Genomic DNA, 16,765 nt, shown 5'->3' with positions numbered 1-16,765 from the left:
GGGCAACGGCTGTAATACACAGCCACGGCCCCGCTCTGACAGCAGAGAGGAGAGAAACATCTTCTCTCCGCTGTTAACCCTTTGAACGCCGCGATGACAGCTGATCGCGGCGTTCAAGGAGAGGGGACTGCACATTGATCGCGTCACAGAATATAACTGTGACGCGATCAAAGCCAACAACTCGTATGGCCAGACAGCCCAGGGTCCAGTGAAGGACCCCAGGGCTGTCTGAACATATTTCCTGTTGTTAGGGCATACTGAGGTATGCCCTAACAACTGCCTGTGTACGATCAGTAACAGGCTAATGTACTGGCATATAGATCTATGCCAGTACATTACAGTTACAAAATCAAAATCAAAATGATAAATCCCTTTATGGGATTAAAAAAAAAAGTTAAATGAATGTAAAAAAAAAATAATGATAAATAAATAAAAAGTAAATAAAATACACAGAAACACACATATTTTAAAAAGTTGATTTATTATAAAAAATAAGTCCCAAAACACAAAATAATATAGACATATTTGGTATCGCCACGACCATAACAACCTGTACTACAAATGTATACCATTATTTATTATGATCGGTGTATGGTGTAAAAAAAAAAATATTAAAACTGCTGCACAACTGCTTTTTTTCTGCATTTTAATCTAATTAAAAATTTATAGAAATTAAACGATAATGTATTTGTACCAAAAAATGGTACGTACATAAAGTACAACTTGTCCCGCAAAAAACAAAGTCTCATACAACTATGTCGTACAAAAAATAAAAGCGTTATGAGCGTCGGGATGCAAAGAGGGAAATGTAAAAAAAATTGCTCTGTCCTCAAGGCTAAAATTGGCCGTGTCCTTAAGGGGTTAAAAGACAGGAAACAGCCAGTAAGGGATGTAAACAAACAGCAAGGGATGTAAACAAACAGAAAAAGCAGCAGTGACGATGGAAATAAAACAGAAACTGGTTAGAAGTTTTAAGGCTATGTTCACACGGAGTATTTTGGGGGAGGAATATCCGTTTGGAACTTTGAGGCAGATTTTCCTCTCCCTGCACGCCGATTTTCGCGGCGATTTTCGCGCCGTTTTTCGCCCGTGGCCATTGAGCGCCGCGGGCATAAAACAGCGTGAAATACGCTTTCTCTGCCTCCCATTGAAGTCAATGGGAGGTCAGAGGCGGAAGCGCCTGAAGATAGGGCATGTCGCTTCTTTTTCCCGCGAGGCAGTTTTACTGCTCGCGGGAAAAAGACGCCGACGCCTCCCATTGAAATCAATGGGAGGCGTTCTCGGGCCGTTTTTGCAGAGTTTTGCGACGCGGTTTCCGCGTCAAAAAACTCTGCAAAATACCCCGTGTGAACATAGCCTAATAGGGGGTATTAGGGAAGGCAGATCAAGGCTGGGGGACATTTTTTAGAATTTTTTTTTTTTTCCTGGACAACCCCTTTAAGTATATTTACATTTTCTGCTGCTGCCGCAGCCATGCTAAATGTTTGCTTTTTTTGTATGACTTGTTCAGGTCGCACGCACAGGTCTAACCAAGTCTCTGCCCCGGAGTATGTTTTCCTCATATCAGAACTTGCAGGGGAGAGGAGATTTGCTTCTATTGTGGCTAAGAGACTGGAAAGTCTGGTGAGCTTCTATTTTTGAATACTGTATACGTTTTTCTAGACTCCGCTTCCAGATCCGTGAAATGACTAAACTGTGTTTGCATCCATAAACAGGGCGCACTTACTCATGGAGACCGAAGAGCTACAGAATCAAGAGATCTCAGCAAGTACAATTTTGAGAACAAGGTGTGGTCCCCGGAGAGATTTTATTATGTAGAGACCGATGCATTATTCGTTGACCGTACAGTGTCATGTATTTGTTGCTTTTATTACATTACTTTTATGTCTGTCTAGTATGGATCAAGATCGCTGGAACAGATTTTATCTGCTATTCTAAACCAAACGCAAAGGGATGTGCCTCCTCCACAAGGGTACCCTGGAGGTCCTGCCACTTTCTTTCAGGGTGAGTAGGCATGATACTTTTGTACCTGCTCTAGGAACTTGAAAGCTGGGATCTGTTTTTTTGTTTTTTTTGCAGTACTATGCAATTTAAAACATATTGTCCTCGCTTTTGGAGCACAAAGGGTTAAAACTCCTGAATGGTAGGGCAAACTCTGTCCGTTTGTAATCTGCTGCAAGATCATCTCATTATAATAGTAGGTAGAAGGTTATTACAAGGTTGAAATGACAGCTCTATTGTTCTCTTGATAGGCCTAGATAAAGATGGCCTAGACAGACAAGGGTAATGACAAGTGGGAAAAAAAAATTAAGAACAAGTACAGAATCGGCAACGTAGTGTATCAGGGAGTTAAAACGAGATACTTCTCCTAAATATGTCAGACTCCGCACTACTACATCTATCGGAAGCAGCAGAATTAAATGTCTTATGTATCAGAGCGGAGTTTGTGTCCTGTCTGATGTAGTAGTGTGTCCGTGTAAACAGTAGTGTTTTAATGTCCTATAGGGTAAGTCAGATGCAGTAGTGTTTAGTATTTCAGTGTTAATAGTAGTCTTTAGTATGTCAGATGTAGTTGTGCCTAGTGTATGTGCTGACCTACTGCATGTAGTAGTGGAGCAAAGCGGAGTGTGTCCTGTCACATGTAGTAGTGATACAGCAGTGTGACATAGTAAACGCTGCTACATCTGATAGACTCAACAGTGCTGCTTCATTACTACATTTGACATAGCGTTTAGTCTATAAGATGTAGCAGCACTGAGTGTCTGTCCTATCAGATGTAGTAGTGATACAGCAGTGTTGAATATGTCCGATATAGTGGAGCTGAGTCTATGGGATGTAGCGGATCTACATCTGTGTCCTCTCAGGAGGTGGCTCTCCTCTGTAAGCTCTGATGGTTGCGCACACTATGCCCGGCTGCTTACGATCGTTGATTACATTCTCCGCACCCCAGTACCAGATATCTGCGTGGAAGTGATGCTCAACGCTGTCGTCGCCGCTCCCCCTGAAGTACTGCACCACGCAGTTGGGGTTGCTTTTGCGGATAAAGTACACCGCCTTCTCCTGAGCTCTACAGAAGGGTTTGGGCACATTGCGGACACCCTAGCACTGCAGAAGGAGGAGAGGGAGGACATGCTTATGTCATCCCATTTTGAACTCTCTCACCAAAGCTGCCAGAGCTGCACTCCTTGCCAGACCTAACCCCCAAGTCAGTATCTCCCCCCCACCCCCCAACACACAGGCTGCACCATGTTGCTTAAGGGTTAACTTATAATTGACTGATGTCTATCTGTACATCGGACAGAAGGGATAGGAGCCCTACTGCCACACTCCCCTGTGTGTTATGGAGGTGCTGCTACTCCTCCCCTCGGCCCCCCCCCCACAGCAATGGACCAATCAGCACTGGCTTTGAGGAATGCACAGAACCTCTCTGTATTCCTCAAAGCCCATAGTTAGCAACATTTAAATTCCCAAAATTGGGACATTTTAAGCCCTGCCTCCGTCCAGACAGAGAACGCCCTCTTTTTGGGCACATTTGAAAAGCCACGCCGCTTTCGCGGTCCGTTTTCTGTGATTGTCTACCAGTGACCTACCCTGACAGCAGCCTGGTCACCCTCCAGTACGATGCCCCCTCACGGCATACACCAGCAGCTACCATAAAAAAAACTGCATCGATCCGTTCTACACAAACTACTGCTGCAAAGAACCCCTCTGCTTCACTGTGAAAGTGGCACAGCCTGCACCAATACAAAGCATAGGATATTGAAAAGCATAATCATGCGCCGCTAGTTCCACACTGCACCTCCGTGGTTCAAGTATACTAGTGTCCCCAGAAGTCCAGTAACCGTGTACAGAACGCTGCTTCTTCCTCCTAGCCATAATGTTCTCCAGCAGCCACATTGTTGGTAGGGCAGATGTGGTTTATACTCCTCCTTGGTCGGACTGCTGGTTGGCCATGGAGTGTGAAGTGATTCTCTCAGTTGTGCGGTCAGCACACACGGAGAGAAATTAGGAAAACAAAATGTACCTTTAAATAGCAGTCGTTTTGTGCTTTATATGTGGTCATTGATGTGAATGGAGATTGGTATCCATACGATTTCCCTGTGATGACAAAATTCAGGACCGGAATTGTCATGAGATCACCAGTCTACAGCTTGTGAGTTTGTCACTTAAAGCACTGATAATACTTCAAGTAGCGTGTCTGTAAGGCCCAGTACACACACTTTTATTTTATTCTCATTTTGATGCCCGAGCTGCGTCAGAATCGGGAGGCAAAAAAGTCAAACCGCCTCCTATTAATTTGAATCGGAGGTGGGTTTTTTTCCGCGGCGGCCTTTTGTCATTTTTATTAAAGAAAAAAAAACCCGGCCTGCTCGCTCTTGCCGCGGTTACGCCTCTGACCTCCCATTGAAATCAATCGGAGACAGAGTTTTTTTGCGGCGTTTTTTGCCCGTGGCGCTCAATTTGTGGCCAGAAATTGCAGGCAGGAATTTTGAGGCAGATTTTTCTGCCTGCAAAAACTGTGTGAACAGGGCCTAAAGGTTCTCTTACAGGCTAAGGCTACATGGCAACACGGGAAACATTTACCGTGACCTCAGTCAGTCATGTTGGAACATTTAAGAATGTCCATGTTAATGTAACGAACACATTCTCTTTATTAAAGTAACATCAAATACATAATTAGTCTAAACTGACTTTGAATATTATTTTGGTCCCAGCTCAGACATGGCATGTTACTGCTGTGGTACCTTTCATCCGCACTTTCTGCTTGCACCTGTTTAGACTTGTGCGTGATAGTAATATGCATAATGAGCATGTATTGTACTGTGAGCAGGTTCCTAATAAAGGTGAGAGCATTACCCTTTGGGTTCCATTATTTATTTTTTTTCTTTCAAATGTGCCTGACCAGATGAAGTTTTGTTTTTTACAGAAATGAAGCAGGGCTTGCTGTCGGTTGGAATTTGCTGCAGAGAGACCAAGTACAATGTTGTTGTTGACAAAGGTACGTGACCAATTCCTCCTCAGTTGGAGCACGGTAAATGTCACGTAGAAGCTCAGTGCAGCCGTTTTGTAGGCCGAGCCAGTGGCTTTGATGCGTTGACCTTGGGTTGGTTTAGCGCATCTACAGCTTTTGATCCTTTTTAGGTTGATCACCCTTGAGTAGAACAGTCTGTAAATGGTATCACTTTCTTGAACGAAGCTCTGATTTATTTGTCCTATTGATATCTGGCAGAGTGTTCCGTGACCAAGTTTTTGAATCGGATGCTGGGTCTGGAAGTCCACAAACAAAACAGCCTCTTTCAGTTTTTTTCTGACACGTTTGACTTCCTTATTGAGAAGGACAAGAAGGATGGGAAATATGACATGGGCATTTTAGGTAAGATGACTGATTTGTGTTTGCTAATACTGAAAGCCACTGATTGACTGACTGATATCCGTGTGTGCTGGCGTGAACACGTGCAGATGGTGGTTACGATATATTTCTTTATTCATATGTCAATGTTCTAGATCTAGCTCCAGGAGTGGATGAGATATATCAGGAAAGTAAACAAAATTACTTGACTCCAGGACATCCTCAGGATGGACAAGTTATATTTTACAAGGTAAAGATTTGGCTCTATAAATATTTTGTTTCTTTTTAGCTTGTATTTTGTCCATGGTGGTTGTGTCCTTTATTTAGAGATCGTCGAACACCAAACTGACCCTGTGATTTCTCCTTTTTTATTTTTTTATTTTAACAGATCAGTGTGGATCGTGGTATGAGTTGGGACAACGCTCAGGAAAAATCTGAGCATCTTCAAGCTCCAGATGAAGGCTTCTACCGGTCATATAAGGTTTGTGGATGTGTGTACTTACTAATTTTCAGACTGACTTGCATAAACAAGGATTTATACACTTTTTTTTTATTTTTAGGTACGAGGCGACATGTACTCAGCGGTCTTGGCCGAGCATAAACAAGGGAAGTTTTTTAACCTGTACAAACCCAACATTGGCAAACAGAGCCAATCAGAAACGCTGGATAGCTTGCTGAGCAAGTATTATAAGGTGTGTATTGTTTATTGTAGACCCTTTACTGTTAGGCTATATTCACATGACAGGGTTTCACGGCCGATTTGCACCTGTGTGGGACCCGTTTTCATGGATCCCTCATAGACTACAGTCCATTGAGTGATGCGGAAAAACGGGCAAAAATAGGACATATCCTATTTTTTTCCCAGGCCGTTCAAACGGTCGTAAAAAAGAAACGGCCGTATGAATAGTCCCATAGACATGTATTAGTTTTAATGCAACCGTTTGACGGCTGTTAAAAAAAACAAACACAAAAAACGTCAGTCACACGGCCGACTTTCCCTGTCGTCTGAATAAGCCCTTACCAATCGTAATATTTCATAATATTGTCTTTTTGTAATGCTGAAACTCGTAGGACTATAATATAGGTCTGTAATTGCATATTTGTGGCTATACTCTGAGCTCTATAGGCGTGTCTCTATGCGGAAGATTAACAGATTGCTGCTGTTCGAAAGTTTCAAATGAGGCATTGGATTAGGTGTCCTGTCTTAGTAACTCCACCTAGTTACTATTAACAAAACCTGACAAAGAAACTTTGGTAGGTTGAGATTACACCAAATCTGAGTATAGGCTGTATATCCCATAATCCCTCAAAACTGCAGTTTAATCCACACCTTTTATATGAGGGATACCGTCGGGAACCCATAAGCCAACAGCTGGACAATTTCATTGTGCAAATTATACAACTTTTGTGGCATTGTTACCATTTTAATAAGGTTTTTATAAGCAATTACGGAAAAAAAAACTGTCAGGCCACAATTTTTTGGTCTAAAACTAATGAGGGGGTTTTAATTGTCTCTTGGAGTCCACCAGGAGAGGTTGAATCATAATACCCAAGTAATTGAACAGAGTATTGGAATTGCCCCATGAAATCATGAGACTTGTGATGTGGCCAAATTTAATTTACGCGCTCTCTTCGATGGCACTGCGTGCAGTGCCATCGTCAGGATCCAGCATTCACACAGACGAGCCCGATCCTGTACTGTGACAGGTAACTAAAATAGTCAGATCCCTGTCACTTAATACCTCAGAACATAGTGTTCATGTTGAGCGTTGTTTTCCCGTATGAAGAAGCCTCTACTTCAGGTGATTGCTGGAGAACTCTGTGATGTCATTAATTGCATCATAGGGATTCCCTGTGCAGAGGGGCTTTGAGAAATGCAGAGAAGAAAACTTGGACTGTTATCATTCGTTCATTGTAATCAGTGATCTGTATGCGGAGACAGCAGGGAACACACAGATATTGTGTTCCCTTCTAACGTCTGCCCCCATAGTAAAAAATTTAATATAGTAAAATGAAAAACCTCCCCACCCACATAAAACTTGTGCACATCTCTCCAAACCCGCACGCACCAGCTTTAGACATGTTGCCTAACACACACATTTGGCATGGGCATCGGATGCTCAAGTGTTAATACGTTCCAATCACACAGAATGTAGTAAAAATAGGAAAAGTGAAAAGGATAAGGGAAAAGAAGGGCAGAAGTTTGAGATCGCTAGATCTCTATAATGTATATCGGTATCAGAAGGCAAATGATGCCTACCAGAGAAAAATATGGTGAACGGTCCCTCAATAGCGAACACCAAAAAGATTAATTTCAGATCCCATTATTTATTTCTATTCTGAATTGTATTTAATATTTGTTTGTGTGGTAGTAGTGTTATCGTTATTCACCACCTTGACTGCTACTAAAGCTTCTGTCCACTAGCAAAAGTAGGTATAGAAACAAATAAATGGGAATAGAAGGAAAGGCTGGGTTCAAATTGCTGCTTGTGAGTAGTCCTTTACATGACCACACTGTTCCAGCTTGTATGGACAGCGTTTGGTAAAACGGTGCGGCTTCTACTTTGAATGTGTGAGCTGCTACTATATTTCACCCTTTAAGGTAAACACCCAGCCGCAGCGCACATTTGAAACCGTGTTATTAGTAAACTAATTGGTTAAGTGTGATGTATTGTAAACACACGTAATGTCAGTTGCGTACTCTGCTCCCAGCCGACCACGGAGCAAACCGGCTTCAATACAAAGCACTGCTTAGGGCCCCATGCACATGACCCATTCAGTTATATTGGCCGCGGACACTTTTCCATATCGCTACGGATAGGTGTCCGTGCCGTAGAACTGTGTCGGGAATTATGGAGCGTGTCCTATTTTTCTGGCTGTGTTTCAATACTTTGTATAGGAGAATGGCCCGAAAATGCAGGGCTGCGGCCTGCGGCGTGATTACGGGCACGGCCGTGTGCATGAGGCCTAAGCAACTGACACACTCCCCACCGGTAAATTCATCAACATGGCATTTACTACAATGTGAATCCGAGATCCAAGCCGGCGAGATCGCACTCTCACACTTGGGGGAGAATAATGTAGCAGTGCTGGTATTGTGCAGAAATTACATCATAGACTCCCTAACTTTTCCCTCCATTGTTCTATCCCTGAACTGATGCCGGGTCCGTCCCGATCACACAGAATATACCTCACCCAAACATACAATTAGGAAAATATTCAAAACTAAAATTGTGTCATTGTTCTCATACATTACACAATGTTACACGTATTTGACATCTCTATGCATGGGAGACGTTAATGATGATTTTTTTTTGCTGTAGTTTTAAAATAAGACATCAATTTTTTTTATTTCTTCTGGTTTCTGACAATTTTTGAAATAATACCTACAAAACTAGTTGGTATCCGCTTCAATTTCAAAAAAGAAAAAAAATTCACCTTTTTAGAATACAGCATTTAAAAAGGTACAATTTTCCTTTGGGCATGAAGGCCCAAAACCCCTCCGGCCATGAAAGTGCCAATGTCCTATGAAGCTTCTCACCCGTAATTCCATTGATGAAGGACTGCATATAACTTTCATTTTTTAATAACTTACAGGTGTCTGCAGAAGAGGCTCAGCAGCATTGGGAACGTCAGTATGAATTCTCTTTAAGCAACTGCACTCATACCATGTGGTAAGATCATTAGGATTTCTTCCTACATTGTTTTGCTCTTTCTGGCTGACGAGATAAGCCTACTTCCACTTAAAAATGGAGGAAGAATATGTGCACATATCGTGTTTTTGTTGTAGAATTCCACGGGGTATAGTTCAATTTTAGTGAAATGAGGTCTTAACAACCCCCATTTACAAATAATGTGAAAAGTCAGCTGGGGGTTCTAGTCAGCCCGTACGAAGCCGCAAAGGATCCACTTCAGGCGCTGCTTCAGATTAAAGATTGCTGCTGAAGCACCAATGTTCTTTGGATAATTTTTATTTATTTTTTTATTGTGTTTAAAACCGTGAACCTGCTCCTTTCTCAGACACATAGGCAGGCAATACAGTAGTTAAAATAGTTTAATAGTGGAAAAAAGTGCGGGAAAAGGGGTTAGAGGTGGACATTTTTGTTTATATTCAGTCAAGTTGCGATAATTGGTTAACGACGCATGACATGTATGTTCGTCATGGCAGCTGGACTCTGCCGCATCGTGACAAGCATACACATCGTTCTTATTGCATCGGCACCGCAAGTGTGCCCCGTGCGATCAGCAGTGGGGCAGCGGCTTTAACACAAAGCCGCAGCCCTGTTCCAACGGCAGAGATCAGAGAAACTTCTGATCTCCACCGTTAACTCCTTGAATGCCGCAATCAAAACATATCATAATTCAAAAATAAGAAGGGGAACCCCTCCCAAGAACCACAGGACTGTATGATCATATTTGTTGTTGTTAGGGCATACTTGGGTATACCCTAGCCACTGCCTCAGTACACAGGCAAATAGATGTATTTAAAAAAATGTATATAGTTAATTAAAACCCTCTATGGGATTAAATTTTTTTTTTAAAACTAATGTAAAAAAAGAGTCCTGTTAAATGGGGAAAAAAAATTAAAAAAATCTGCACAACAAATTAATAGCATCATTCATGATGATTGGTGTATGCTGTAAATTAAACAAAAAAAAAAAAAAACCTGCAGCGGAACTTTTTTTTTTCCTGCATCTTTGCAAAAATAAAAAAATTCTATTAATTACATAATGTAATTGTATTTGAAAACTCGTCCTGCAAAATACAGTCTCATACGGCTACATAAAAAATAAAAACAAAGTTAGAAGTTCCAAGATACATAGAGGAAAAAAAAAATCAAGAAATTGTTCTGTCCTCAACGCCAGAATTGGCCCGGTCCAGAAGAGGTTACTAAAGAGGATAAACCCTTATCGTGTTTAAGAAATAGCAATAAAAAAAGCAAACAAAAGAAAAACCCACTGGTAAACAAGTTCTGATATGTTGGCCGACTAAGTCGGAATAAAAGAAGTAGGTTGAATGATCGTGGATAGGCGTAAAATAAATTTGGCTGTATAATGAAGAAATAGGTAGGAACAGGGGGCTGTTTATGTAGATAGTTAGGACTGTGTGGAGGCGCAACAGTTTTGTTTATTGCAATTTCTTAAACCTGATCAGTGGTTATCCTCTTTTATTAACTGACTTTTTAACTTCACTATAAACAACAAATTTCCACCTCTTTACACCCCCCCCCCCCCCAACCTTTCTTCACTCATTTTTTTTTTTCCCACTATAAACTATTGTAACTAATGTGTTGCCTATGTGAGGGGGGAGCAGGTCCTGCTCCGAAACTCGTTGCATTGTTTTAAACAAAATAAAATATTTTTTTTATCGAAAAGGCATTGGTGCTCCAGCAGCGTTCTTTAAAGAGGCTCTGTCACCAGATTATAAATGTTCTATCTCCTACATAATCTGATTGGCGCTGGAATGTAGATAACAGCAGTGGTTTTTATTTTGAAAAACGATCATTTTTGAGCAAGTTATGAGCTAGTTTAGATTTATGCTAATGAGTTTCTCCATGCCCAACTGGGCGTGTTTTTACTTTTGACCAAGTGGGTGTTGTAAAGAAGTGTATGAGGCTGACCAATCAGTGACATGCACTTCTCATTGTTCCAGCCCAGCATGATCCACAGCACAGTGAGATTGTGCAGTGAAAGAAGCTGGGCTGGAACAATGAGACGTGTAGGACACTGGTCACTGATTGGTCAGCCTCATACGCCTCTTTACAACACCCACTTGGTCAAAAGTAAAAACACGCCCAGTTGGGCATTAAGAAACTAAATCTAAAATTGCTCATAACTTGCTCAAAAATGATCGTTTTTCAAAATAAAAACCACTGCTGTTATCTACATTCCAGCGCCAATCAGATTATGGAGGAGAAAGGGCACTTATAATCTGGTGACAGAGCCTCTTTATTCTGAAGCGGATCACTTTTTCGTCTTTGCACTGACTGACCAGTACCAAAACCGCTCTATTTGGATTTCGGTATTAATCCACGGTAGAATCTTCTCATCTCCTGTAAAGCGATATGCATGCGAGGTAGTTGTGCACAGAGCACAACAACCTGAGCATGCTCCGTTTAATAATTCAAGCTGAGGATTCTAGGCCTGTTGCATATTTTATAAAAAGTGACTTTCGAACAGTAAAATCTGGGACCCACAATTATCAATAATTGAGTTGTATACGGGGCCTTTTCCAGTCAGTGAAAGCCATACATAACTATGAATCGGACCTACTTGTGGTGGCCATGGGCCACAGATGTTTTTAAAATTAACAATGTTAGGAGAATTGGGGCACCAAACTAAAGCAAAAAAGCAGTGACCCCTAATTAAGTATATTTTTTTTAGAAACGGCTTGCTAATATCTAATCTTGCTAATATCTATTCTATTCTTGCTAATATCGTTGTTGGAAAAAATCACCATGATGTAGTCCCTTGCCGCTAGTTAGCTTGCACAAGGTAGAAAAAGGTCTTGGCTCCGCCCATGCAGGTCATACCCTTCCCACAGAAACTGGCATGAATAGTTTAACCGCTCTTTGTCATCCTTACGGTTTTTAGCATAGTATCCGTAGGAGGCAGACATGACCTGATTCTCAGGTCTGCTGCTGCTTTTTTTTTTTTTTTTATTTCTCCTTACCTGCAGGAGTGTTGTCAGGCTGGACAGCCAGCCTAGTCAACCACCTGCGGGTGCCGAGAAACCAGTCAACCCTCTGCACTGCGCTTCACTCACCACCCGTCACTGAACCTATTTTCTCCATCCGCAGAGAGGTTACTGAAGAAGTGACCCTGCGCACATCCGACGACTTCAAAGGCCGAGTTTGAAACATTTTCTTCAGATGTTCTACCTCCCAGGCCTGTTCTAAACAATCCTTGTCTAAGGGTTTGAAGAGGGAATGTTTTGGGGGTAGGGGACTTTTTTTGTGGTTAGCTTTGTGCTTGGGGACTGTTTTAGGGGACACTTTCCAGGCATTCTGTGGAGCAATGGAACACATGCTGCTCATTCCAGCAACGCGACCGGCGTCCCTGACTTTTCAGTGGCCTGGGCTGTATGCTCTGCCCACTTGTGTCACATGACTTGTCAAAGCCTATCGGACAGCTTGGTCTGGCTGTCTCGGAGGAAGGCTCTAGGGGAGGAGGTTCCGTGTGGTCACTTCAAAGCGCAGGCTTCCAGAATAAGTTGTTTTTGGGTTTTTTCCCCCCCCATCTGTGGCGCTTGCCTTACCAACGTTACCTCACCTGCTGGTTTCAGCTGCTTCAACCTTTTGAATGTGGCACGCCCTTACTGGGAAAGGTCTTCCACACAGGCCCTGGCAGACATTTCCTGATTCTTCCACACTATGGTTCAGTTTTTGGAGTACTTGCCGTCCCAAATAGCGGCCCAGATTTAGGTTATGTTAACACGACAGAAGTTTACTGAAGAAAAATGTGGCGTGGAATTGGGCAAAAATCCGCGGAAGATATTCAAAGCTGTTCCTCCATTTTCGTATTCAGAATCCGAACAGGACTCCCAGTTGACAGCTGCCATGCAGGCTGCTGCGGAGGGTGGAGCCAAGAATGTTGCGGCAAATTAATTTGTTCGCCCAGCCCTGGTGCCAGAGGCTATTTTTCTCAAATCATAGCGAGTTTGAGGAACTCCTATGCAAGAAATGGAAATACCCTGACATGCGCTTGGCCATTTCAAAACATATGCATACTCGGTTTCCTTTTCAGCAGGACTTCGTTTATAAATAAGCTGTTTATCCTTCAGTGGATCTGCCTATTTTGCGGTTGTTTAGAATATTACGATCCCACTGTCAGATGCAAGACAACTTAGTGATTCACTCAACAAAAAGTTGGACACCCAGGCCAAATCTGCCTTCTAGGCATCAAGTTCTGTTGTGCGCCCAGCATTTGGCTCTTCCTAGATTAGCAAGGTCTGCTCAGTCTGGGAAAAACAACTTCGCCACAATATCACAGAAGGAGAGACGCAGGTGGAACAAGCTGATCTCGCTTCTCAGATTATGCATGCTTCCAAATTCTTATTTGAGGACTCCCTTGAGTCAGCCTGTTTTGATTTCAGAGTATCGGTTAATTAAATAGCTATCCGACGCATAATTTGGTTAAAATCTTGGGTGGTATACCCTCTTTCCAAAAAGGCCTAAGTTGGACTACCTTTTTGTTGGGGCAGACTCTTCGGAAAAGATCTGGATGAAATTGCTTCTGAAACTACGGACTCTAGCAGTTCTTCTACCTTGACACCCGAAGCCTTCTTTACATTTTCAAAGGTCTTTTCCTCCCAGAGGTCAGACAACGGGTCTAGCCATCCCATGGACTCGGGATGCCGATTACTTAAGACTGAGCCTGCTTGCCAGCAGTATCCCAGACACCAAAAGCCTTCCTCTTCCCAGGCGTTTTCATCCTGACTGTCTCCCCACTCGATTCTGCTGTCCAAGTGGGGGGGAGGGGCGCGACTTCTTTCCTTTCAGGAGATATGGCAGGTTTATATGCACAAAGCCTGGGTTTGAGAGGTGGTATCGTCAGCGTATGAAATAGAATTCTCGACCATTACCCCAGTCCTTTCTTTCTGTTGACGCCACCTCGGACCTTGAATCGTACTTCTGCTTCTTCCATGCTGTCCGTTCTTTTCTCCATCAGGAAGTGATTGTCCCAGTTCCCTAGTCATAATGGTTTCAAGAATTCTACTCTTATGTCTTCAGTCTCCAAAAAGGGCAGAGCATTCAGGCCCAAGAACTGCTTCATTCGTGGTCGGAGGTTTTTCATGAAATCCATGCGTTCAGTGGTCACGTAACTGGAACAAGAAGAATTCCTTTGAGTGCTGGGCAAGATGATACTGAACTAAGGCCGTTCCCTGTGCACATTTCCACACAAGGCCTCTCTAAAGGGTGATTCTCACGAGCTGGGTACACTAGAAAGGTTTATGGTGTCTTTAATTTGTTTGATCTTGTGGGAAACTTCCCCTGCCATTCTTCAGGGTTGGTCGTTTTCTCTCTCCAATGGCTAGTCATCTCGACAGATGCCAGCCTATCCGGTTGGGGAGTGGTTTATGACCCCTGCAAAGTCCAGGGTTCTTGGTCACCAGAGAAGACAATCTTACATATCAACCTTCAAAGTGGAAGGGTGAGCCAGCCACTCTGGTAGTGCTTGACTGAACTCCACAGGGCCTGGTACGCCGACCTAGTTAACCTACTGGCGGACGCACCTTTGGTGCCTTCCGCTACTCTCTGACCTTCCCCAAGTTCCGCTGTTTACCCCACTATACCTCAGTTGCGTTTAACAGAGTGGCTGTTGCAGCCGTGATTTTGAGAGCCCGCTCTATCTCTGAACAATATTAAAGGCCAGGAAACCTAAATCTGCAAAGGAGGAAATTGGTGTGAACTACAGTTTGCATCCCGTGGTATGTTCTAAACCGGAGGTGGGGAACCCCTTTTTTTTTTTTTTTTTTCATAGTTATAACATGATTCGCAGGCCATACAAATTGATCAACTTGAAAATTAGCCTGCTATATATGGTCAAACATTTAATTAACTCACCCCTAATGTGATGGCTTGAACTGCTTCTGTGATGGCTGGAACGTGAGGTCAGACGACTGGACTGATCCACTTTTGGGCCGGCACACACTGACCTCACTTGATTCACTAGTAGTGAATTACACTACTTGGCTCTGTCCGCTCTCCTGTTCCTAAATGTGAGTAATGTTACTCACATTTAGGAGCAGGAAGAGGGTGGACGAAGCCATGAAGTGAACGACAGGGAGGCGGTCTCAGTGATTTCAGTGTATGCCGGAGGGTCAGACCAAATGATTTTGCGGGCTGGACTTTCCCCACCCCTGTTTTGCACCCCGGTCTTGAGCAGGGACTTGAATTATCGGCCTACCCTTTTCCATCGAACGCCGCCTTTTCTTCAATAGGTGGCTCATGCTGTTCCTCCCTTCAGGCATCCCGTTGAGCCTTGGTATCTTAACGGTCCTGGTGACAAAGTATCTCCTTTAGAAAAAAAAAAAAAAAAGGTATCTCCTTTCGAACGCTTGCGCGAAGTTTCTCTGCTTTTCCTTACCTGTAAAGTTGCTTTCTTTATTACCATTACGTCCATTAGATGGATTTTGGAACTGGCTGCTCTGTCCTGCAAGTTTCCCTTTCTGGTCATCTATAAGGATAAAGTGGTTTTCCGTGCTGTCCCGTCTTTTCTTCCAAAAGTGGTCTCTGCCTTCCACATCATTAAAGAGCGAGTCTTTGCTTCCTTTTGTCCCCTCCCCTTCTCATCCGAGGGAGTGGACTCTGCACTGTCTCTATGTGGTGAGAGCATATTCTGCATGTCTAAGGCTACAACGGAGTTGTTTCGGCGCTCTGATTTTCTTTTTGCTCATCCTGAAGGGCTGCACAAGGCCACCATTGCTCGCTTGATCCAGTCTGTGATTTCAGAGTAAATTCCCCCCCCCCCCCCATGGGTCACTGCTCATTCTACAAGGGCTGTTGGTGCCTCTTGGGCGGTACGGCATCACACATCGGTAGTTTAGGAGGTTTGCAAGTTTGCTACCTGGGCTTCGTTGCACGCCTTCACAAAGTTCTTTCTACCAGATCCACTATTTAGCTTTTTCTGATTCCAGTCTGGGTTGCAAGGTGATGCATACAGCTGTACGTTAGGTGGGTTGCATGGCTCTTTTCCTTTTAACTTTCTTATCTCACCCTCTGGGTCCCCTAATGATATTAACGAGAGAGTTTGATTTTTGTACACACTGTAAAATCCCTTTCTCGTTTAATGCATTTGGGGACAAAGATCCTACCCTCTTTTTGTTTTCTAGAACCGGGACCTTCGGTTCTAATAGTTGTTTTTTTTCTCCTGGGATCATGGGCATGTTTTTGTTTTTTTGGGTGTTTTTTTGTCTTTTCCTACTGCTTCTGTACAAACTGATTAAGCCAGTGTCTGTGGAAAAGAGTATGGCCTGCCTGGGTGGAGCAAAGACTCTCTTATACCTAGTGGCAATGCCTATACCTATGGAGCTGTGCCCCCCCCCCCTGTGTATTCAATAAGGAAGGGATTTTACGGTCAGTACAAAAATCAAATTTTTAGTTGCATGTGCTGTATTTTTGTTCCGTGTCACATTTTTATTGCTTTGAATGTTGTATAGGAATGGGAACTGTAAAACTGTGCATCAAGGAAAGGAGTGTGTACAAGGTCTACGCCTTCGACATTATTACATGTTGTGTGGCTCTCTGCTCAGAGTCTGGAGTCGGATGGCATCTGTGATTTCCGACATAACAAGCAGTAGTTACCTACAGATCGTACGTTTAAAAACCAAGGATAAACACAAGCAAGTGGGTAAGTATCTGACACCGAATACCTACCATACATCCACTGTAGTGACTAAGTTGTGAGAATAAAT

The 16,765-nt window shown here is 43.0% G+C and overlaps 1 protein-coding gene across 1 annotated transcript in view; it reads left to right on the top strand.

The window, feature by feature from the left end:
• The window catches only part of SBNO2 (strawberry notch homolog 2), a 92,109-nt gene that overhangs the window by 71,923 nt on the left and 3,421 nt on the right, over window positions 1–16,765 (top strand). The window contains exons 22-31 of the mRNA XM_075825375.1: window positions 1,511–1,623; window positions 1,716–1,787; window positions 1,896–2,004; window positions 4,928–4,999; window positions 5,231–5,374; window positions 5,506–5,600; window positions 5,739–5,831; window positions 5,911–6,042; window positions 8,948–9,024; window positions 16,511–16,701. Coding sequence (XP_075681490.1) covers window positions 1,511–1,623; window positions 1,716–1,787; window positions 1,896–2,004; window positions 4,928–4,999; window positions 5,231–5,374; window positions 5,506–5,600; window positions 5,739–5,831; window positions 5,911–6,042; window positions 8,948–9,024; window positions 16,511–16,701 — 1,098 coding nt within the window. The remainder of the gene's footprint in view (window positions 1–1,510; window positions 1,624–1,715; window positions 1,788–1,895; window positions 2,005–4,927; window positions 5,000–5,230; window positions 5,375–5,505; window positions 5,601–5,738; window positions 5,832–5,910; window positions 6,043–8,947; window positions 9,025–16,510; window positions 16,702–16,765) is intronic.

This window comes from Rhinoderma darwinii, chromosome 1 (assembly GCF_050947455.1).
Source record: "Rhinoderma darwinii isolate aRhiDar2 chromosome 1, aRhiDar2.hap1, whole genome shotgun sequence".
NCBI lineage: Eukaryota > Metazoa > Chordata > Amphibia > Anura > Rhinodermatidae > Rhinoderma > Rhinoderma darwinii.
The sequence above is the reverse complement of the archived record's forward strand: the minus strand, read 5'-3'. Positions and strand labels throughout refer to the sequence as shown.